At 42.7% G+C, this 24,691-nt stretch overlaps 1 protein-coding gene and 1 long non-coding RNA gene across 3 annotated transcripts; one reads left to right on the forward strand and one right to left on the reverse strand.

Annotated features, from left to right (window-relative positions):
• Positions 1–478: 478 nt before the first annotated feature.
• LOC130189970 (high affinity choline transporter 1-like) lies at positions 479–20,618 on the reverse strand. 2 transcript variants are annotated; one of them, XM_056409026.1, is made up of 9 exons: positions 20,301–20,618; positions 13,040–13,251; positions 12,199–12,312; positions 11,292–11,447; positions 6,623–6,771; positions 5,612–5,755; positions 5,338–5,491; positions 4,153–4,370; positions 479–3,440 (listed from the first exon to the last, which is right to left on the reverse strand). In XM_056409026.1, the coding sequence occupies exons 2-9, from the start codon at positions 13,221–13,223 to the stop codon at positions 2,898–2,900; spliced, it is 1,662 nt and encodes a 553-aa protein (XP_056265001.1). In that variant the 5' UTR covers positions 13,224–13,251; positions 20,301–20,618; the 3' UTR covers positions 479–2,897. The 2 variants fall into 2 exon arrangements, with proteins under 2 accessions (XP_056265001.1, XP_056265000.1); XM_056409025.1 differs by lacking the exon at positions 20,301–20,618 and adding an exon at positions 13,836–13,925.
• LOC130189976 (uncharacterized) lies at positions 14,123–24,691 on the forward strand. Its single transcript, XR_008830886.1, has 2 exons — positions 14,123–19,783; positions 22,548–24,691. It is a non-coding gene; the product is annotated as an uncharacterized LOC130189976 (long non-coding RNA).

Here is a 24,691-nt window from a genome sequence, read left to right on the forward strand (position 1 = left end):
GCCTGTGATACTCTGCGAAGAACCTAATATTCTGTGAGTACCGGCCCCGGCCTCTAGTGGGCGCTGTGAGCTCGTGTCAAACTGTTGCAACAGAAGTGTTAAAACGTCGCCACTTTTACACTGAAGCACTTTGTGTTAATATAAGTTTTGACCTCTGCATTTAACCCCGTCCTCCGGATGCCGAAAAGAAATGACGGGAATATTAACTGCGAAACTTTAATCTGCGACAAATCGTCGCATTATGTGGCGACACACCTTCTGCGTTTTCTATCAACAACTCGAAGCATATCGTGTGTCTTATGTACTTTTATTTGTCCGGCCAAGTTTTCACGAGAAGCTCGCCCGTCACAAACCAAGTGAAATTATCTGGACGCCTGCGGGGGAAACAAATTATATTTAGAATGTAGATTTTTTTTTTGGAAGGCTAACAAGTTGCACACGGCGTGAAGATTCTCGATTTAAGACGCCAAAGAAACCGTGAGTTTTTTTGGTATCAGCCTTTATTCTGACAGAACATCACCTCATGAGGGGGGGGGAGGCAGCTTCAGTATACACACATTTATTGATCATGTAAATCAACATGAAGATTAGTATATACACACATATGAGGGGATAATACAGTATACTCCCTGTTGATATTGTGAAAACTAACAACCATTCAGTACTTTAAATGATACTAGATTACCATTACACCCCATATGGAAAACAACAATATTTAAAAAATGAAGATGAAAGAGATATTCTCCATTACTGAGGCGTTGCCATCCTTCATCGTAGCGTGGGCGTCTCGCTGAGCGCTGCCGGCGCGGCCGGAGCGAGGCGGCGTTCATGCGTTACGTAACGCACGGCCGTTGACAAATTATTGCTGACACACAAAATAAAACCGCCACCCAGATTTTTCTTAATAACACAAGCGAAGGTGAAATGACATTCTGCAGAAAAGAAAACATTTAGTTATTTGACTTAAAAAAAAAAAAAACACACATCGCTAACTTGAAGATAAATTACACTTTGGGGTGTTTTTTTTATTCTAGAACTCACGACGCGTATCGCGATCGGCCTATAGATTTTTATTTTTATTTTTTTTAAAGTGTTAATATACACAAAACACGGTTATAAAGGACTGGACAGTATACAAGAGTTTATACTGTATACAGGGTTTCAAATGACAATAACGCTTAAAAAGACGATGCGTTGTGCCCGATATGCGCGTTTTGAGGACAGTTTTTCTTTGGATCTCAGGTTAGCCCCAACATTGCCACTCCATGAGGTATTTGAACAGTGTCAAGAGTAATGCACCCCCGCCCCCCCCGCCTTTTTACCTCGACCCCGAAAATAACCAAGAAAAATTCCAGTGATGTTATCGTGAGAGAGAAAAAAAGACTTTCTTTCTGACTGTCACTTTGTTCACAAGAATAACTTTGCACGACAAAAAAAAAACAAAGAACTTTTCGGCTCAGTGAAAACAAAACACACATGAAAAAAAAAACAGTCTCGAAGAAACAAAAATTCTAATTATTTCAAAAGGGAGTCAAATCTGCACGATAAAAAAAAAAGACGAACATTGTAAATTCTCAAAAAGAATTTAGTTGCACACTTTTTCACCATCACAGAGGAAATACATGTTCCCGACGTAAACTACACAGCTTTTTTTGCATCAAGTATTTTAAAAAAAAACAAAAAAAATAGAATACAGCTCAAAGTCACTGAGGAAAAATAAGGCACATCGAGAGGAAAACGGAGGAGGAAATCGAGTCGTACGCTCCACGCAGTTGTAGGAAAACAACGGCGTTCAATTATTCATTGTGCGAGAACTGTGCAGGTGAAGAAGGGAATGGGAGAGCAGAGATTGCAGCGTGCCGAGATCAAGTTCTGCAGGTTTTGCTTCTCCCCCTGCTGCGAGTCACGACCAGACACTGGTACCCTCGGGCGGTTTCTACTCGAGCAAAAATGCTCTGAAAATGTACTTTGTAAATATGAATCTTCACATCTAAGATAAGTTCACAAAACTCTGATATTCTCCCATTGCACAAACATGTGTTTAAAAAACAAACAACTACAAACATTTTTTAAAAACATCTCCAGGAGTGTCTGATAATGAAGTGATGAGATAATATTCACAAATACTACAAAGAAGAATCACAGTGAAGTAGAGCTCGTTAAGGTAGAAGGTCAACTGTAGAAAAGAGAACAGATAAAATAAACTTTTAAATAAAGATTTTTTTTTTTTTAGGGACTAGTATCTAATGACTAAGAGGTTAAAGATTTATTATTAATAACATTTTGGTTCTTGTTATCTTGTTTAAGATATTTGTATCCAAATATTTAAAAAATGATTGGCTCGACGGATGAACTTTTTCCGCATCCGATTCAGTGATGATCTATATATATGAATATATATATAATTATATATAAATATACACATATACTGTATATATAAATATATACATATAATATATATATAAATATATATTAATTTACATATTATATATAAAAATATATATATATATACTCATATATAATACACATATAAATATATATTTATACTGCAGCATGATCCCTTTCATTTCATGCCGGGCTTTTACGTGTGCAAATATCTTCACTAACTGCTGTGCTGGAATAATGGCCGGTCTTCTGACCATAACTTAGCTGGGGGAACCTATGTTCACGATGTTCTCTGGAGAACACATTGAAGCGCAGGTGGGTGCGAGTACCTCAGATCACACTTTGAAAGCACGTAAATATATAATTTGCCTACAAATTCCCTGCGATACCGGCAATCTCCAGCCGTTGCCATTGTTCCCCCTCTCTCGGTGACCCGCCCGCCGAGCAGACGAGCAGACGCCTTGGCCTCAAGCCATCTTATCTCTGCTTCTTTTTTTATTCATTTGTTTTCCTCAGAAGCTGGTGGTGGTGTCCAGCAGCTGCTTGGCCGTCGACACCTCTTCGTTGCCGGAGTCGGACCTCTCTTCCTCCGCGGCGGCCGTCGGCTTCTCCTTGCGTTTGATCTTGAACACGTCCCACCTCTCGGCCAGCAGGCCTTTGTTGAAGAGGATGGACGACAGCCAGGAGAAGAGCAGGATGGACAGCAGCGAGATGATCATGATGGTGGTGCGGAAGGGGAAGTACTGGATCAGGTTTCCCTCCTGGTCCATGCGGCAGCCGGGGAAGCGGATGGCGGGCGGGAGGCCGATGAGGGGCTCGCCGCTCAGCAGCCTCAGGACGATGCCCATCAGGTAGCCCAGCGACGCCCCGTAGCCGTTGGAGATCTTGAAGAAGAGGACGCAGACCAGCTGGGGGAACATGATGGTGTAGGACATGTCCACGCCCACCAGCCAGAAGACCAGGACGCTGTTGTCCAGGAAGGTGAGGGCGGTGCCGGCCAGGCCCACCACCACCACGGAGATACGGATCACCCACTGCATCTCACAGTCGGACGCCTGCAGGAGAGAAGCAGAAATACACGACAGAGTTCAGGACTTATGATAATAACGAGCGTCTGGTCTGAGACCTCCTGGCTGAACCTCAGAGACATGGAGCGGGTTGTCCCTCATCAGTAGATAGTAGCTCTTTGAGAAATAAAGAACCTATAAAAGTGTCTCAAAGAACGTTCTAAAAATGGTTCTTTAAGGCACCATTTCTGTCTCCACAGAGAACCTTTCAAACCAGGGTTCTTTAAGGAACCATTTCCTTAAAGAGTTCTTCAAAAAACCTAGAAAGGCGTCTCAAAGAACCTTCAAATAATGGTTCTTCAAGGCACCATTTATGGTTCCTCAAAGAATCTTTCAAACCAGTGTTCTCTAAAGAACCATTTCCTAAAGAATTCTTCAAAGAACCTGTAAAAGTGTCTCAAACGAAAGAATGGTTCTTCAGTAGTTGATGGTTCTTCATAGAACCACGAAGGCTTTGAAAGAACCCTATAGGAACCCTTATTGTTCTCTGTGTAATGTAAAGGGTTTTGACTCCGCCCCTTTCTTACGCACGCGATGCCCTCACAGAGACTCGGTCTCAGCACTAGAACATTCCTCGGGGGCGTCATAATGACATCGTTGTTGTGAGAGAGCTGCACATGGTTCACTGTACGAAGACATAACATTAAGAAGTTGTTTTTCCAACTTCCAATTCTCTTTTCTTGCTGACATCTTCCCTCACCTGCTTCCTGAAGATGTTCTTGTAGATATTCGAGGAGAACATCGAGGCCGAGGACAGCAGGGCCGAGTCCATGGAGGACATGACGGCGGCGGCCACGGCTCCGATGCCGATGACGGAGATGTATGGCGGCGTGAGGTACTGCAGGGCGATGGGGAGGATGGAGCCCGCCTGGTCGCGCTCGTACGGGGTCGGCAAGCCATAAGCGGTCGAGTTCCAGTCTGGAAGGAAGGAAAAATATATATATACATATTATAAATATATAATATAAATGTATGAATATATCAATTAAGGCACATTGATACATTAATTTTATTTATATATATATTAATACATACATATATTATTTAATATATATGTATAAATATATAAATTAAGGCACATTGATACATTAATTCTATTTATAAATATACATATAATATATACATAACAATATATAAATTAAGGCACATTGAAACATTAATTGTATTTATATATATATACATTTTATATACATATATAAATTAAGGTGATATATAAATCAAAGTAAACGTGTCCCAACTAATAAACAGAAACAAATTTGAAAATAAATCGACACATTCAGATTAATTTCAAATGAAAACGACACCGTGGTCATCGGCCGGATGACGCCCCCGACGATGAGACGGCGGTAAAAGGAGCCGAATAGGTGAAGAAACACAAAACGCTCGTCTACACCAATGGAGCGAGGGGCCGTGAGTCACCCGGCATGAATTATAAACGGCGGTATTTCTGAAGGAAAAACACAAGTTGGCAAAGCTCCAGAGCGAAGTCAAACTTGTAAACCTTTACAAAATGAGTACCAGAAAAGAAGAAGAAAAAAAACTGGACGGACTGGAACGGCCGGGCTTGGAGCTTGTCTCTTCCCAGCATCAGTGAGATTGTCGACAAGAGGTGCACAAAAAAAGCCCAGAGGATATTAAAAGATATTACCCCATGGCAGCCATTCAACCCCCTCGCTGCCATCTGGCAGCAGAGACAGAAGCAACAGCTGCTTCACAAGAGCGTCTCCTCCTCCTCTTCCTCCTCTCTCTCTTTAACTCCTCACTCTCCAAACTCTTCATCCACAACAACAATGTGCAATCTTACGAACCTTCGACCTTGAATATATATATAAAACAAATGGAGCTTAAGAATAATTCCAGAGCTGTAAGTCGATCGCGTGCGTACCTGTGGAGGCGGCCACGGCCCCCACCAGGATGGAGGGGATACCCAGCACCAGGCAGAAGGCCGAGGAGGCGTAGCAGGTCACTTGAGCCTGGGTGTAAGACGAGGCAGACAGGATTCTTTGGTAGAACGCCTGATAGGCCAAACCGCCCAGAGCCTGTGACACACACACACACACACACAGGAATGAAGACGTGATGACAGGAAATCAGTTCGCTGTCTGTCGACCTCGCGCCTTATCAAATATAAAAAAATGAGACGACGCCCTTCGACTCACCAGCAGCATGAAGTCATCGAACCACTTGCCGGCCTCGTAGGGCTCCACCGTGCCGACCCACGGGGCCTGGAAGGTCTGGTTGTAGGCCGTCAGCGAGATGTCCAGAGAGTGAGGGTTGGTCAACAGGAAGGGAACACACACCCACTGCACACACACACACACACACACAGGGAGACAGATGAGTGGATATTTGGGCTCAGTGGGAGAAGATTTCTATCAGTCAGTGAACACAAGGAATCTGAAAAGCAGAGATAAAGTTACAGCTCCAGTTTCTGAGTGTTGCGCAACACACTTATGATTCAATTATAGATTTTCATAACTCACGCTTTTCACGTGCTCTTTATTGGACCGGCATTTTTAAGACGACGCCTACCAAGAAGATTTTTTTAAGCACTTGTGTAAATAAATGTTAAAGTTTAAAATTGGGCAAACCGCTGCAGGTAAAGTTCTTATTTAATATTTAGTTTTTTATTTAATAAGGGGTCAGTCATCGCACATTAATACAAATATTTCTGTAAATGTGCCAGAGTTATTAGCCAAGAGGCTATTTTTTCATCCGTAGTCCCGATATATATATTATATATATTAATGTTATGAACCCAAACACGAGGGCGTTAGATGTTCAGACGTGTGTGGGATGTCCTCAACGAGTATAAAGCAGAACTAGTGGCGAGTTCTTCATGGTGGACGAAGGAGATGATAACTGTTTCCACTGAGATAAGCCCCGCCCCCTCTGAGGCGCGAATGAAGCGGAAAAAACCCATGAAGAGTCAAGCGTGTCAAATCACGCGAGTAAAGCGTTGCGAATGCTCAAACCGATGTGACCCTCAGGCTCCTCCCCCACCAGGCTCCTCCAATCGGTGTCTGGACTCCATGGGGAGGGGGGGGGGGGTATATCAGCATCTTTACCCCGATAGCTTATCCTAATTCAGGATGGAGTCCAATTGCACTATTTCCTCTAAATACCCGTCTCTCCCGACTGAAATATAGCGAGATATTGTTTTCACGCACCAGACTGATGAAGATGAGGATGAGCTGGATGACGTCCGTGTAGGCCACCGAGTAGAGCCCCCCCATCAGCGTGTAGATGATGGCCACCACGGCGGAGATGACGATGGAGTAGAAGTAGGACAGCTCCAGGATCACGCTCATCGTTCCACCTGGAGCAACACAACAGAGCGGTGAGCGGCGGAGGAACCGACGAAGAACGCTCTGACACCAAGTTGTCTAACATGCTGCGACCGTTAAATTAAGTGTTTTTATTCGGCTCGCAGACTCGTTTTTTGGACGCAAGTTATACATGCATCCACTTGTATGTACGTACACTAACGACTTAAGAAGATAGGCAATGCCATTGTCTCGTTTTACTGGTAAAAATGTAAACAATTTTTTTTTAACAAACTGCATTTAAATTAAATATCTTTTTTAAGACCAGCATGTGTTTGATATAAACCACATAATTAATATTTGTTGTCTGTGCACAATTTGATCTCTGTACTTATTATTTAAAATAAATTATTATAATAAAAAAAGAAAAATGTAATGAAATGATTATTTTGCACACAAAAAAAATATTTAAAAGAAATAGAGGGAGTCGTTTATCTATATATATCTATATCTAAATAGATATATAAAAGACTCCCGCTTTTTCTTTTCAATAGATTTTAGCGGGAATCGTTTATATATATATATATAAAAGACTCCCGCTATTTCTTTTGACATTTCTTTTGTGCAAAATAATTATTTAATAACATTTTTTTATTATAATGCTTTTTATAATATTCTTTTTACCAACGAGCTAAACATTCCATTCGTAGTTATTGAAGTCAATAATAAAAGTTACACTTAAGCTCGGGAAGCTTCGGTTAAACATAAAAGCACCCAGGAGCTTAGGCGAAGCAGAACAAGCCGACATACGAGAGGTATATATCGATAATAATCAGAACAACAACAACAACACAGGAACAACAGAACAGAAGCAGCCTATTGATTGTGACTCCAAAAAAACAAAAAAGCTTTTCACCCTCTCAGATGAATTATCACCCTAACACTGATAATTCGTAGTTAAGTAAACAAAATCAAGCAGAAGATAAAGAGGAGTGTGTACAAAGTAAAAAAGGGTAAACAAGGGTAAACAAGTGAATAATAACAACAATAATAATAAGAAAAAAAAAGACATCTTGTTATTTAAACAAGGCAAGCAAAAAACGACACTACCTTCACCAGCTCTTCTCCGACATTGCCAGAGTCTCCCCAGCCGCAGCCTGCAGCCACACACAACAACGCCCTTAAACAGAGAAGTGTCAGATCGGCACCATCGATCACGACTCACCACCCCCCCTAACCCCCTAACCCCCCTCCCCCCATCTTTGCACCCCGCCGAAAAAAATCAAATCAAAATCTATCACCCCACGAAGGATTGTGTCACCGTATCTGCCTCGTAGTTTCTCTATGTTTTCTTCACACACTAACCTATCACTTTATTAATTTATTATTATTATCACTACAATCATATTTTCAGATCTTCTGTATGTTTCAATACTGTATGTTTCAAATTGACAATAAAGATGACTTTTTTTGGGACTTTGACTTACTTGCCATGGGAACAAGATAGTAGATAGACAGTTAGTCACCACCTGTTCACACTTGGCACAAAAAAATGCATTTTGTTAAGCCCTAAATACAAATACTAGTACATTAAGAGGCAAATGTAAACACGACCATGAGAGACAAACTTCTACGTTTCTTTGCTGTTTTTGAACTTGATCTCAAGTTTCTTCTGTGTTGCTTTGCTGTGATTTTTTTGCACCGTTGGCATTTGCAGAAATTGAAATGTTATCGTTGTCTACGAGCCGTCAGTCGAGGTGCATTCCGATGCCTTGTGTAAACTCTCGACCTGGTCCGGATAACCAGGCCCTGTGTGCCTCTCTGAGCTGAGCTGTTTCCATCCAGGCTAATTTAAAAAAGGGGAAAGCTGGAATGAGATTCAGGGTGTCCTCGAGGACGCACTACCAGGGATGGACACAAGGGGGAAAGAGCTGCCTAAATAACTCCCTGTTGCTTATAGATCCATTTTCCACTTTCACACTACTCATGCATGTGCATGTGTGCGCGTGCACGCCCACACTGCTCATGCACGCGCGTGTGCACGTGCATGTGTGTGTGTGTGCTCGCCCACCACGAATGACCTCTCGGATCTGTGCACGATTCTTTCCCAGAAGTAACCCGACCGTCTCTCTATGTATACCGCTCGGCCAAATGACAGCACATGGGAAGTGTGTTTTAGAAAGTGGATCACACTCACAGACATACACCATGAAGCTCAGTTTAACACACACACACACACACACACACACACACACACACACACACACACACACACACACACACACACACACACACACACACACACACACACACACACACACACACACACACACACACACACACACACACACACACACACACACACACACACACACACACACACACACACACACACACACACACACACACCAGCTCCCGTGGGTCAAATGCTCGCTGCACTCTCTGGAGTGTCAAGTGTTCCTGTGCGTGTGGAGCGAGCGCCCGTCGGGGATGAAAGCATAACTGTCCCAGAAACAAGGACGGGAGGTTCTAGCGAGGAAGGGTGGTGTGGGGGTGGGGGTGGGGGGAGGGGGGGTCCTCTGACTCTATATTGGTTTTATAGGTTCGGGACATTCCTGCCTCCCAACCTGTCCTTTTGTGGCGCTACGGTGACCTGTGACTCAAACACGGCCAACGGAGTATAAAAAGACTTAAAGAGTGATCGTGTCAATCAGTGAGAGCCCTAATAAATATATAAATATATATATATTGATATATATATATAAACCTATATAAATATATATATATATAAAATATATCGTATGAATTGATCAACCTTTCACAATCAACAGGCTGCTCGATCTTGAACCCCTCCCCCCTTCCCTCCCCCCATCGAGAGTCAAAAAGCACTGGAAAAGAAAACAGCATTAAAACACACACAATAACACATTAACGTGTGCACACATCATTACTGCAGAGCAGCTGCACACTTGTGTCCAGAAGGCACAGCAACAATTAAATGATCACAATTACAGACATTAGAGACACTTATCCACACTTAATAAAGCCATTTACGTTCAATGAATAACCTGTGGATGCAGTAGTAACAATATGGTTTGAAGTATATTATTGTGTGATATTAAAAAAACCTGAGTTTAGGAAATGATTGGGCTACACTTTGCCATGTGTGTGTGTGTGTGTGAGAGAGTGAGAGAGAGAGATTGAGAGAGTGTGAGAGAGAGAGATTGAGAGAGAGTGTGAGAGAGAGTGAGTTAGAGTGATTGAGAGAGAGTAGGAGAGATAGTGAGAGAGAGTAAGAGAGAGAGCAAGAGAGTGAGAGTGAGTGAGAGAGAGTGAGAGAATGAGATAGAGTGAGACAGAGAGAGATAAAGTGAGAGAGAGTAAGAGAGTGAGAGTAACAGAGTGAGAGAGACAGAGTAAGAGAGTGAGAGAGAGTGAGAGAATGAGATAGAGTGAGAGAAAGTAAGACAGAGAGAGAGATAAAGTGAGAGTGAGATATCCTGGTGCTCCTGTGTGAGTGCAGAGTGAAGGACCTCTCCAGAGCCTCCCATGTCGTTCTCTACGGCCGTCGACTGTGTGACGCTCACTGCTCTAAACCGGCCAGATTGTACACAGCGTCTATATATGATCACTTCGAGACTACGGCTTTTATAAAATAGCCACTTTGAGTCAGAGTTCAGTTTAAGAAAGACGCTCTCCAGGAAACGTGACAACCCGACCCGTAAAACGTTATGAGGTCCAGACGTGGATCATGAAAACCATTTCCACTCGTTGCATAAGAGGAACCGCGACCGCATTGTAAACTTCTGTTTTTTACAGTCTCGCCCATCTCATGAAGACATTGGGCCAATCCAAAGAAGAGCATTCCAACTAGTTAGTTGGAATGCTTCAGCTATTAATGTATATTTGTATATATCTTTAAAAATTTCCAAATGTAATTTTTTTTCTGGAATAAAAAATTAATGGGTTCCTATGGAGCAAATCTTCAAATCTGATTACATTTTTTCTAATTTTAAAAGTTTACACTGTCAGCATACTTTCAGCTAAAGATAAAATTGTACCATTAAAAATATGGAGGAAACCTTTAGCTATAACTTTAATATTCAGCTTTTTGTATAGCTTTTATACTTATTTAGCTGTCCTCGTTTTAGTTTTATGTGTTTTTTAGGTCGTTCTGGAGCCTTTTTTTCTTTTTTCTAATGAAGACAAATTCGGCCAATCCGAGAAGAGGATATTGCAAGAAATCAGATTTCATGATATTAACGGGAACAGAAGTGGCCTCTCCTTGCACATGAATCATGTTTTTTTCGCGATATTCTGTAAAATGTGCAGGTTGCATTTGTGCTCTCAGATTTTTATTGCATTTTTTAAAGATTCTTGCAATAATTCGTAGTGCCAAAAAAAAAAACAAAGAGGCCCAGCCGTCACCAATCAGCTGTTGTTCCACTCATTTGTGCACATTGTGTACCCAGATCTGTGGCTTCCTGTAAGATTGCATACATGTGTAAATAAGCGTGTGCACATTTTGTGGTGCCGGAATGCTTTTTTTTTTTAACGTAGTGAAGTAACTTACCCAGGCTGACGAGCGTGCGCGTCACCCACAGGACATCAGCCACGAGTGCGGGAAAGATCAGCAAGGTGCTCAAAACGTTGCCATATTTCTGTTGGAAGGGGTCCATCATTGTCAGATACTTGTTCTCTCTCATAGGCTTGGCAAAGAAAGCCCCACCTGGAGCAGGAGGGAGGAAGAGGGTCAAGCAAAGACAGAAACCAGTAGGAACAATGGTACCTCCAAATAACACAATAAACATCTTCGGCTGAAGCTGGGTCTGCTCGGCCGATATGGGGATTGTTATATTTCCTGATCAGAGGAAATTAGAGTTTCCTTTCCTCTTAATCTCATACCATTAAGACCATTGAGGCCATTAAGACCATTGAGACTATTAAGACTATTAAGACCATTGAGACTATTGAGACCATTGAAGCCATTGTGGCCATTAAAACCATTAAGACCATTGAGGCCATTGAGACAATTAAGACCATTGTGGCCATTAAGACCATTAAAACCATTAAGACCATTGAGACCATTCAGACCATTGAGGTGATGTCATCTGTTTTCAAATGCTCACAAACAGTCAATTTGATGAATTCAGGATTGGGCAATATACGACTCTGGGTCGAACTCTCCGTTCACACCTGTCGCCTCAAGTTACAATCCCAAACTGATTTTCTCATGGTCCTATTTTTAACAGGAGTGACACGTTTATTGGTACGTGGAGTCGGATGGAGGTTGTGTGTGTGTGTGTGGGGGGGGGGGGGGGGCAGCTACCTTACTGGTCAGCTGGGGACAGAAGTCGTGGGAAGTTCAATTTGGATTTGTACCTTGTTGACTGTGTATAACCTTATTCCCCCCCCCTGAAATGGTCGAGGTACTTGTGCTTGTTGGGGTTCAGGGTTCAAAGGTCAGAGGTGCTACTCACCGAGGAAGAAGGTGAGGACGTACGGCACGGGCATGAGTGCCCACACCGCGCCCATCGTCGGGTTGTACGTGGCCTCCGCGATGCCGAGGATGAAGCCTCCGCCCACCCACGTGGCTGCAAGCGAGAGAAACGCACACGATGAAAGGGTGAACTCACCCGACCACCCACAGTCCTTCACTCCCCACGAGAGCCGAGACGTCACCTTGATACCAACGTCACCACAAGAGCGTCCGTCTGTTGGACTCCCTTCGGCTGCTGCTGGAGCTTTTCATTTGATATTAGTATTTAGATATTTTATTGACAAGTAGTATTGTTTAATCATTGAGGTTGTTTGCCACACACAGAAACATGAAGGTGCCATCTGGAACCAAAAATGGTTCTTCAGAATGATGCCATGGAAGAACCATTTCTGGTTCAACGAAGAACCTTTCAAACCAGGGTTCTTTAATGAACCATTTCCTTTAAAGAGTTCTTCAAAGAGCCTATCAAGGTGTCTTGAAGAACCTTCCAAAAATGGTTCTTTGAAGGCACCATTTCTGGTTCCACAAAGAACCTTTCAAACCAGGGTTCTTTAAAGAACCGTTTCCCTAAATAGTTCTTTAAAGAACCTATAAAGGTGTCTTGAAGAACCTTTCAAACCAGGGTTCTTTAAAGAACCAATTCCCTAAATAGTTCTTCAAAGAACCTATAAAGGTGTCTCAAAGAACCTTATAAATGGTTCTTTAAGGCACCATTTCCAAAATGTTTCTTCAGTAGATGATGGTTCTTCGTAGAACCACAAAGCCTTCTAGAGAACCATTAAGGAACCCTTATTGTTCCGTGCGCACTACCGCTGCTTTACCGGTCAGAGTGAAGATGCCGACCAGCAGGTTGATGTCGCGTCCGGCCAGCAGCGTCATCTCCATGCCGTCGCCCAGGAACTTCTTTTCGGCCTTCTTGGAGCGCATGGACGCCCAGATGCCCGTTGCCAGGATCAGCAGGTAGAAGCCCGCCATCACCACCAGACCCAGCACATTGAGCGCCATCCTGAACTACTTCCTCCGGGACCGTTTCCTGTTGAGAGACGGAGAAAAAAAGACTTGAATTGCTAACTTAAGTTAGATTTGCAAACGCTGTTTGCAATGTTTCTTTAACTCATTTAAAACCCAAATCACATCACAATACATATTCCATCAAATCCTTTCATGTAAAAAAAGTATTCATAGGAACTGCAGGGCAAAAGGGGGGCGGAGGGAGGCAAGTTTGCACAATTTGGATTGGACATCTAGGATTCTGACAAATACAAAGATACATTCATCATGAGTAGAAAGCTGTGAAGCGCAAATCCAAAAATAACAATAATGAATAGAAGTCAGCAGCTTGTATTTTAAAAAAAAACACCAATGCACAGAGGAGGTTGGAGTGAGGTGAGGAGAAACAAAAAATGGCACGTCTTCTTAAAAATAAGAGAAAAGAAAAGTGGTAAGGAAAATAAAAAAAGAAAATAGCAGTTGTATCACGGATGAGCTCTGCTTGCTTTGCAGATGGGAGAGACAGGGTGTCGGGGAAAGGGGGGTGAAGTCGACGGGAGGAGATAAAAGAAAGGAAATGTTGGGGGGGGGGAATGAGACAGTCAGAGAGGCAAAAGAGGGTCTCACCATAATACTTGCAGCACTGACAAAGATGGCGGACAGATGTTGTCCCCCGTCCTCAGTGGTTGGGCAGCCCGAGTTTCGAACCCAAACATTGTGAATTGAACACAACACGTTAGTGTGCACACATGTGTGCCTATATGTGTGTGGTTAAGACAGATGGCTTTCTTTAAAAAATAAATAAAAATAAAGGATTAATAGAGAAGAGCTTTTTGCATTCATCTTGGTAGCTAATCGTTTGCACCTACCCTCTGCACTTTGACATGTCGGCCACATTGAAGCGACTGTGTTGCGTTCTGTCAAGAGAAACGTGAGCGACTCAAGAGTTTTCTACGTGAAATATCAAAGTAAGGCAGTTTGCTTTGAGAAAAAAACAATAATTAGGATTATTTATTACAAACAGAAGAAAAGTAAAAACACAGCCATACTTTTCATGGTGATCAACACAAAGCAGCCACGGCCCCCTTTGTTATACAAAGACCGTCGGCCTGCATCATCAAAGTCGAGGAGGAAAGAATGCATGTAAAACCCCGTCGGGGGGGAATAGAGGAAAAAGGAAATGTTTTGGAAAGGGAATGGACGGACACCAAAAAGCCTCGGCAGAAACTTCAGAGTTCAAACTGCGTATTTATGTTATAACTAGGGATGCACCGATCTGATCGGCGCCGATCCATATCGGCCGATATTCCCATTATCGGTTTTGATGGTCGTTCTCAAAACGGCCGATCAGATGACGTCACATCTGTGAGAACTATCAGAGACGTTTCAATCGCGGTGCACCGCAACGGAGTAAATGCGCCCGACGAGGGCCGCAGAGTGAGAGGTCAGAGGTCAGAGGGGATCCTCACCACCGAGCGGCGTCCCCGTCCCCCGAGTTGAATCTCTGGGTCGATTCAGCCGACTCTCACATGTCTGCCCCTAGAGATGCTCACGGTAAACACATTCCATCGGGAGCAAAGAGGGTTTTGATAAAGTTAGCGGAAGGATTTAAGTGACAACATCCGGTTTTGCAAAGTTAGCGGAAAGAACCACGTGAAACAACATCCGTTTTTCAAAATAAGATGTCGACAAATCATACACGAACATATAAAAGTAAACAATTAACTGATTTTGTATCTTTATAGATCGTTTCTTAGATTTAGCTTAAATTATGCTCACAGTAAAACATTTTTACTGTACCAAGGAAGAGTTTATAAAAATAAGTCAGACTTTTGTATGTTAAAAAAAGTCCTGTATATAGATTTCCCCAAGAGTTCCAGGAAATTAATAATGCAGATGTGTTCCATACATATCGGAAATCCCCTACAATAGCAATCAAACAATTTTAATGTATCAATTCGGACATTTTTCAAAGTAAAAGTCCTAAATGTTTAAAGAAATCGGTAATTTCTTTAATGTTTGAGTTGCTTTATATATGTATTTCCTCATAGTCCTAGGCAATAATGCTACACAATAAATAGAATGCTTCAATCGACACCGTGATCGGTGATCGGTATTATCGGTGATCGGCAGATACTGATTTCAGTGATCGGCACCAAAAACCTGATCGGTGCATCTCTAGTTATAACACAACACAAGATCTGCATGATACAATTATTTATGTAAGACACACATTACAGTTCACTGGAACACTCCAGAGGTACTTTTACTCCACCACATTGATCTCACATGCAACGAAGTACGCTCCATACTTAAGGAGTTCCTCAAAGAACCTATAAAGGAGTCTCAAAGAACCTTCAAATAATGGTTCTTTAAGGCACCATTTTTGGTTCCACAGAGAACCTTTCACACCAGGGTTCTTTCAGGGATGATGTAACAGACGTGGACGTCTCTAATAAATGTGTTACCTACCCAGGGACATTGTTGTGGAGGCTTTATGAAAACAAAAAGGCGTGGCACATGTCAAGTGGGCAGCAGGTATTGTTTTTCCCTCTCGTAAAAAACAAAGAGTCTTTTCAAGATTGTGCAGAGCACTTTTGTCTCAGTGCCTCGGCTTTCCAAGAGAGTTGCTTCAGAGACATGTTTCCCGTATGTAACTCAAGGTTTTCTGACTTCATGATCAACAGATGTCACCCTCGATAGTTTACTCATTTCCTTAAAAGCTGCAGGAACGACTTTATTAGCCTTTTGGTGCCAGAAAAAACTCCAATAAACAGACGATGTATATTACTGCCTAATAAGGTGTTTTTTTAGGCTAACGTGCGAGCAATAAGTGACTTTCACACCTCCAGCAAACATTATAGTTCATTTAAAGTGATGTTCTTGGCTCACATCCACATTTTTTTTTTTAAAGCTTTCTGTGTTTTTAAACACATGCGAAGAATAACGAGCCTGCCGGCTAACCGGGTAACGCGACTCCCGGCGAGAGGTAAAAGCTGAGGCAGTCCGGCCCCCCGCTGAGAGACGGTTGCCTGCGCCACGTGAGGTTTCTCATTTAGGGTCCCGAGTCCACCAACACCGGGAGACCTGAACCGCTTCTGCCTCGGCGACACGCCGCTGCTATATCTGCCAAGCAGTCTTCAAAAATGCCAGAGAGCTGACGAACCCGGTCATGCTAAATATGGCTGTTAGCTGTGTAAATATGGAATGTAAGCCAAAGAAAATATACATTTGATGTCAAAACAAACCAACGCAACGGAAGCGAGCGTCCTCGTGCCGCTGTACATGAGATTGATGAGAGCAGCGATATTAAAAAAGAGGCCCACGAGGGTTTTGTTCTGGACGGATTAATGCTTCGCGTCATAATTGATTCATAAATAAGGAAACAAGGTTGCTTTGAGAAGCTTTACACACGTGGATGTCTTCCTCCTCATGCGTAACTGTATGCTCGGCCCTTTTTAGCTCGGTAGGATGTTCACGGTCTGCTTCGGTGAGCCGGCACACTTTATAACAGCGAGTCAGAGATTTCACAGAGCGCAGAGAGGGTTTCTCAGGAGTGATATGCAAACCGACTGAGCCACAGAGTCCCATGGACATCTCCTCCTAAACACACAAACTCACTCGCTCCTCCCTCGTCTTGCAACGCGACGTCCGTCGGGGCGGGAGGATCCCATCGCATGTCAGCGGCGTCATAGTGAGTCGGTTTCAGAGCGTGCGTCGCGGAGACGTCCGTGGTGATCATTTGCATTTCAAATCGTGGTATTTGCTCTCCGGTGTCCGGTGACGCCGACGGGTAACGCGCTGCTCGCCGCCGGCTGACACCGACGCGCATTTAACCCTCCCGTTGCCTTAGGGTCAATGTGACCCCATTCAATGTTTAACCCTCCTGTTACCTTTACATTTACTGACATATTTTACCCTCGGGGTCAATTTGACCCCAGCAATTAAAACCTCCAGAAAATTATTAGAATTAATATTGTTTCCCAAGTTTATGTGTGAGGTACTTTATGTTTGTTGACTACCTAAATAGCTCTTTAAATATATAAAAAAAGTTGATATTTCTTATATGTTTGACACAGTGAAAAACAGCCTGGGGTCAAATTGACCCCAAAGAACACCGACATTAAACATTGAACGGGGTCAAATTGACCCTAAAGGTAACAGGAGGGTTAAGAGCGCGTCGGATACGTCAACACCCGCCTGGCGACATGACCGGTGACTTACGCCGTTTATTCAAGAGGAAGGTGGTCCCATGTGGAGGCGGATGGGCCCGGCTAACAGAGGCCTTTCATCCAGTGTGCTTATTGAACCAAACCCAACTAAATAGTTCTGCAACTCTAAGTTTGTGACTGTATCTTTTTATTATTATTATTTGCAACCCGTGAACGGAAACGACCATAATTGGATCGTCGAGGAGCGACGTAGAGACGCTGTCGCAGCTCTGGTATATTCTATATACATATTTGGATTGCAGAGACGCTGTACGCCGCTCTGGTGTACACAGCTCTATCGTCACAGTGAGCACGCCCTAAAACATACTATTTCCCTTTAAACTGGACCGTGATTTTACTCAATGTCATCTTGCTCTCTTGAAGATTTTAAACTAGCCGTTGAGACCATAAACGTCTCGTTCACAATGTTTACTGAGGTCATTAATCAAGTGAGCAGCAAGACTCATGTTCTCATATCTAATCGGACTTCTTTAGAGAATGAAAGTTTTAAACGTTTTTACTCGGCGCAAACCGATGGTTGCAGCGTGTTAGAGACGGAGATTTATTTTGAAAAGACACTTTGCATGTCAGTGTAATTTGACACTCCATTGTTGAGATGCAAAACAGGGGCTAACAGGGGCAGGTAGGGAACAGACTGTATAAAACATGGATGTATTCTCCATGATAGCAGCTAGCAGCTAGCCTCCTCCGTCCCCCAACGTGGCCACACCTCCTTCACATAATTTATACTGTGAGTTATTGGATATCAAATAAACCCTGGTACAGTTGTCATGAACATGGAAATTAGCCCAAAACATAGACTGTATAAAACATGGATGTAGTCTCCATGGCCGCACCTTGTTAACATAGCAGCTGTTCAGAAACCAAAGTGGCCGAACCTTGTTTACATAATTTATACTGTGAGCTTCTGTACATAAAATAAACCGACCAAAAACGTTTTTTTTTTACTGTGTTAACATTTTTATTTATTTCTGCTGTTGAGTTGTTGCATTTTAACATGCGCGTCGACGAGGATCGACTCGCTTTTGCAGCCAGCCTCAAGTGGCCATTTGAGGAAGTGCAGGAGCTTTTGGCACTTTGCCGTTTTCGCCTAATTTCTCATCACCCAAGTTAAGCATCAAGAGTTTGACGCCTGATGCCACGCACCGAGCTACCTATCCCACTGGAGTGAGAATGAGTTTGTCTTGCATTAGGCGGCCTGTCTAATGCCTGTTTCAGTCACGTCCGACCGACCGTGGTCCCCGGCTCCACGGCCTGCTTCCTCTCCGAGGGAAAGAGAAAGCAAAGAGGCAACACGGTGAGATGCCTGATTCATGAGTGCTCCCTCTGTCCTTCTCTTCCATACAGGTGCAGAAGTGGGTTTTGGCACAGGCGCAGCTACATTCTTTCACATAGGCACAAACACCCACACCTCCGGTCCCTGCCTCTCAGTACTTTTCCATTCAGACCCGAGAGCTCCGCCCCCATTTTGCGATTTGGAGACGTGAAGAGCATTTAGGGACCTTATCACATGCTTATCTGGAGGGAAACGCGGCAGCGGGTGTTAATGGTGATTCCACTGGCTTCTAACGACATGCACACGAGAGGCTACGGAAAGGTTCAGGTGGATGTGAATGCACCAGTGAAATGTGACCCGGACAGACACGATGCATGTTCACACAGAGAGACAGGAAGAGAGAGAGAGAGAGACAGAGGGCCGACGGAGAGATCATAAGAGACAATTAGAGCGGCTACCGCCCTTCATCTGTTATAAACCTCTCCCTTAATACACAACAGTTCCTCCTTCCCTGGAACAGATCCAGCCATGATTTGGAAGTCAGCCACCCAGACTTAGAAAGCAAAGCAACAACCCCGAAAACTGCAAAGATGAGTTAGCGGTCACTGTAAAGCGCACATTTGATTCCTGCTATGTGGGTTGTTACATCGCGGCTGTAGACAATCAAACAGTGTCTATACCTAGAGTGCGTTTCCAGTTTAAACTAATACTATGCCAACTAGTACATGCTGCAGTATAAAGGTCAGAGGACGCTATCAGGCCCGACTTCTGCTTCAGAAGTCACAAAGAATAGGACTTTAAAAAGAAAGATTTCCCCCTCTCTGACAACGTCACACAGGCCCGTGGCAACGAGAGGGGATGTGTCGAGAGCACGTGTCGGGCGCCATCAAAAAGAGTGAAAATTAATACTAATCTCTTCGGGAGGAAGCTAAGCTCGCTTTGTTAATTCACTCCGGGCGCTTTATTCAGGGTGATCAAGTGACGCCGAACATCGACGAAGAGGGACAGTGATAATTGGAGCTTAGAAAGAGGACGTGGACGATGACAGTCGGGAAATCAGCAGTCAGGTGAGGGAGTTATTATTTGACATGGAAAACTGCCAAGAAATACAGCAGTGGAAACGTCATCTGAGAACCAAGCAAATAATATAATGAAAAAGAAAAAATATTTGCATCTACATTGAAATGGAAAATGAACGACTTATATAGTACTTAGTGCAGTATAAATAAATATATATATATATATATGTACACAGCGCTTTTGTCTCAGTCGGTCTCCCACCATGTGCAGTGGAAAATTACAGATTTTTTTTAAACCTTTGAGAGACGGAAAACAAAAATACAAAGAAGACAGCTGTAGTCACAGAATACACACCAGAATAACTTATATGGCTTGATCGCAGTGCCCCTCAGTGCTATTTCTAGGACAGGCATGCATCGCAGAGTTTAAATAGAGTTCCCAGGAAGACAAACACACACTCCGCACTGTACATGCACTCGCACGGAAAGTTAACAACCCAACTGCAAAGAAAAACAAGTGAGCACAGGGAGACATACGGGAGCGTATTAAATAACTGATACATACCTAGGGTTAACTGTACGTGTCAGTTCTGAGTGATGACGTGAAGAGGCAACAGAAGCTATTCTCACAGGCAGAGAACGGGCAATTCAGTCCGGAAGTAATGAGACGGATGTGACACTCATCCACAGTGATGTGGGTGTGTGTGGAGTGTTGGGGGAAAAGGTTTCCAAGAGATGGGAAGCAACACAAAAAAAACCAGATGGTGTTCTGTCTTTAAGTCAGTCTATTTCACTTTTTTTCCAAAGGTTTTTTTCCCCAAAGTGCACGGCGGTGAAGAGGGAGGGGGTCCGAGTTGATATGCAAAAACTCAAAAGGGCTAGGTCAACCGAGAAGGAAAGAGCTTTCTAGACTCATCAATCAGCCTCCCCCTGCTTTTAAACCTCACGGGGTGGGCGGGTCTAGCTGACACTGCTGCCGCCCGATTGGTCACTGCGTGAGTGCCCCGTGCGTGCAGCCAGTGAGCTGTGTTCAGCGTGTGGACCCAGACCCCGCCCCCTGCTGGAGATCCTCTCATTAACAACCCCTCCCTTCTCTGTTCAACTCTCTGTAATCATCTCTCTTTCTTTTCCTTTTTTTTGTCTTTTTTTTTTTTCGTCGCAGATTCTTTCATCGAAACTCTCTCTCCTAAAACAAAAATGAAGAAATGTTCTGCACCTTTCTATCTGCCGTGTGTCACAGTGACTGTACGGCCAGGCGTGATGAGCCGCCATCAAGTTCAATACATGGAGAAAAACATCTCCTCCAGAATGTCCCTGTTGTTCCCCCTTTTTCCCCAGTTTTAGTGCGTGAGTGTGGGCGCGCACCGCCAACCTCCCTTGCCCAAGAGTTCCACAAAGCGTAGCCTGTTCTGTCCATATGGTTCAGTGTATCGAGCATTCAGGAAATCCCATGGAAATTGAATGAAAGCAAGGGCAGCAGGAGCTGCAGTTAATAAATAGGCATGACTTTGGGTATTAATAGACACACAAATTAAATTGTTGTTCTCATGTTTGCAGAGGAGCTCCATTCTCAAGTCTCAAAGTCAACCTTGCAAGTCGAGTGACAGCAGTTTAATTAACGTACATCTTTAAGTCAGATTTGTGCTCTAGTGAATTCAATCTACTTTTGTGGATTATATTACATTACATTATATTACATTATATTACATAACATTACATGTCATTTAGCTGACGCTTTTATCCAAAGCTACTTACAATAAGTGAATTAAACCACGAGTACAAACTCAGAACAACAAGAATCAAGAAAGTAATGTTTCTTCAAGAAAGCCAAACTACAAAAATACCAAAAGTAATACCATAAGTAATACTATGAGTAATACCATAAGTAATACTATGAGTAATACCATGAATAATACTATGAGTAATACCTTAAGTAATACTAGAAGTAATACCGCAGGTAATACCATAAGTAATACCATAAGTAATAACACAGATTATACCATAAGTAATACCATGAGTAATAATAGAAGTAATACCACAAGTAATACCATAAGTAATACCATAAATAATAACACAAGTAAAACTATAAATAAGTGCCATTCAAGTGCCATATATATACAACATGCTAACGTTAGCATGACGGGGGATGGTTTGGGTTGTCAGTTTACTAGCTAGCTATATATATATATATATATATATATATATTAAATTGGACCACCTGAATTAGTTACATTGTGTTAAGTATTAAGTTACTAAGTATTTAGCTAGCTAGTAAACTGACAAACCAAACCAGCTCTCGTCATGGTAACGTTAGCATGTTGTATATTAACATATATGAAGCATTTTACGAGATTTTGTGAAAAATGTGTGAAACCTTTCGGAACATTAATAGCCTCGGCGAATTCACCAGCAAGAAACGTAGCTATTCAAATTGCTACGATGCTATTGCCCTGCTGCAATGTCAGTTAGCATAGTGCTGTGAGTCCGTAGCATGAACAAGCTAGCAGTTAGCTCAAGACCAAAGCAGTTGGTAGCTCGCTAGCAGCTCGTAGGTTGATGCGAGCGGGAGTCTCCTGGTTCAAGCTGCTCATTCCTCTTGTGCACAGGTGTAGCTGCTGTTGAATTAGACAATTTACTAAAGCAATATGTAAATTAGGATTTACTAATATACCATAACTTCATACATGTTGTTATAGAATGTGTGTTATTGTTTAATAATTTACAATATTGTTTGGTGAATGTCTGTGGATTATAGTTTAATGCATGACTGTAACACACTGGTAAAGATGACTCTTTGTGTGCCAAGAAACAGATCAGTGGCAGCAAGGAATCCCCTTCCCCCGGCATGGAGAGAGGACCCCTGGGGGGCCCCTGGAGGAGACCCCATTTCATGCAGTGGGCCGCATGTCAGAGGGCAAATGGTGGCCGAGTGATGACATCATGTGGATATGCAAATCTACCAACAGCCAGACGGCTCGGCCAATGAGCGAATTGGGGAAAGGTGTTACCAAGACAATGTATCCAATGAGAAGTGGATATCTCCCCTGGAGACGCCCGGGAGAGACAAAATAAACTTCCGGATGATGCCGAGACACTTCTTTAGGTGGAGCAAGAGACAGTTCACTGCAATTGGTTTAGCCAGGAGTGGTCTGTGGATTGTGAAGCCAGAGAAATCCTCGGCCGAGAATTTATACTCTGTATCTGAACAGTTATTAGTTATTATCAACTATTGGTAATACTTTTTATTAAATACATTTTCAGGGCTCTCAAGTTTTGAAGACAGGCAAGAGTGACATTTCCATCAGCACTCGGATATCAGTCAGTCGCGCGCAATAACAGGATGCTTTATCTTCATTGGTTGCTGGATTAAATCTCACCCAGATACAACAGATACGGGTTGTTTTCTGATTGGCTATTGTGTAGCCCATTTCTTTTTTTTGATTGGCTGATAAGTGGCTCCTCACAGCAGAACTCCAGGGGAGCGCTTGATTCCTCCACGGTGAGGGCAGCGCGGCCAGCTCATGTTGGCGCGCTGCGGCACATTAAAACATTAAATAGCCGAGAGTTTTTTTCAGCGTGAGAAATATGATGTGTGGCGGGAGTGCGTGACTTAAGACCGAAATGCGTGAGTGTCACGCTCAATGCGTGACACTTGAGAGCCCTGCATTTTATTATAACTTTTCGACTCCGGACATTTTCTTCAGTTCCATTTAAGAACCGTTCTTGTTCTGTGTGCATTGTGCTAATACGCTGCTGCATTGTTCGGGTTAGCTGCTGTAAAGTTTTCTCACTTGTCTCGCGCTCCGAGAGACCATCAAACAATATTCCTTTAACCACATTGTGAAATGCTTCCACACAGATTGTGTCTCCTGTTTTTGAAGACGCAGGATTTTATCGTTGAGTTTTTTTTTGTACATTTGAGGCAAATGTTTTCGTTAAAAGAAAAAAAAAACTCTTTTGTTTTAGTTTAGATTTAGATTTAAAACTCTCGTGCGGCGTTCACACCAAAAGTGCCGCACATTGTTGGCGTGAGTAGATCCCATGCAAAGTCAATGTCAGCTGCGTGAGGCCAGGGTGATGTTATGAGCCCAAACACGAGGCGTTTGATGTTCAGACGCTTGTTGGATGTCCACAACAAGTAGAAAGCAGAACGAGTGGTTATGTATTCCATGGTGGATGAAGGAAGTGATTGCCACGGAGTACAGAGGCATACCATTCCCTCTGAGGCGCGAATGACGCGAATAAACCACAAATAGTCGGGCGAGTAAACTCACACGAGTAAAGCGGAAAAAAGCTTCTTCTTTTTTTACGCAGCATTAAAATAAATGCCGTTTATATTTTTTCCTTTTTCCAAAGTCGCACCGTTTAATTGTAGCTGCTCCAGCTGGTTATCGGGGTTTCTTGTGGTATAAGACTGTTGTGTACTTTATACTGCTGTCATAACATTGTGTTGTGACTTATACATATACTTGTATGATATATTTTTGCATTACTTTGCACTTTGTTTAAACTTTTTAAATCCAAATGAAAGAAAAATAACATTTGTGGTTGCACAGTCATACACACAGTAGTGTTTTGCATTTTGTGTATATTTGTTTCAGGAAAAAAGTGTTCGATGTAAAGTACATAGTGGGTACGTAAAGTATTCAGACGCCTTTAAATTTCATTAAAAAAGTTCATTTTATTTCTCATTAATGTACACTCAGCAAAGAGTCTGAATACTGATGAACATGTGATATTTCAGTTTTTCTTTTTTACTAAATTTGCAAAAAATTCTACATTCCTGTTTTTCCTGTCCAGATGAGGACATTAATGAGAAATAAAATGAACTTTTTTTTATTTTAGCAAATGGCTGCAATGAAACAAAGTAATAATTTAAAGGGGTCTGAATACGTTCCATACCCACTGTATGTAGTTTATTTTTTATATATATAATAAAGTTTAAAAGACATCAGA

This window comes from Pseudoliparis swirei, chromosome 24, assembly GCF_029220125.1.
Source record: "Pseudoliparis swirei isolate HS2019 ecotype Mariana Trench chromosome 24, NWPU_hadal_v1, whole genome shotgun sequence".
Classification (NCBI taxonomy): domain Eukaryota; kingdom Metazoa; phylum Chordata; class Actinopteri; order Perciformes; family Liparidae; genus Pseudoliparis; species Pseudoliparis swirei.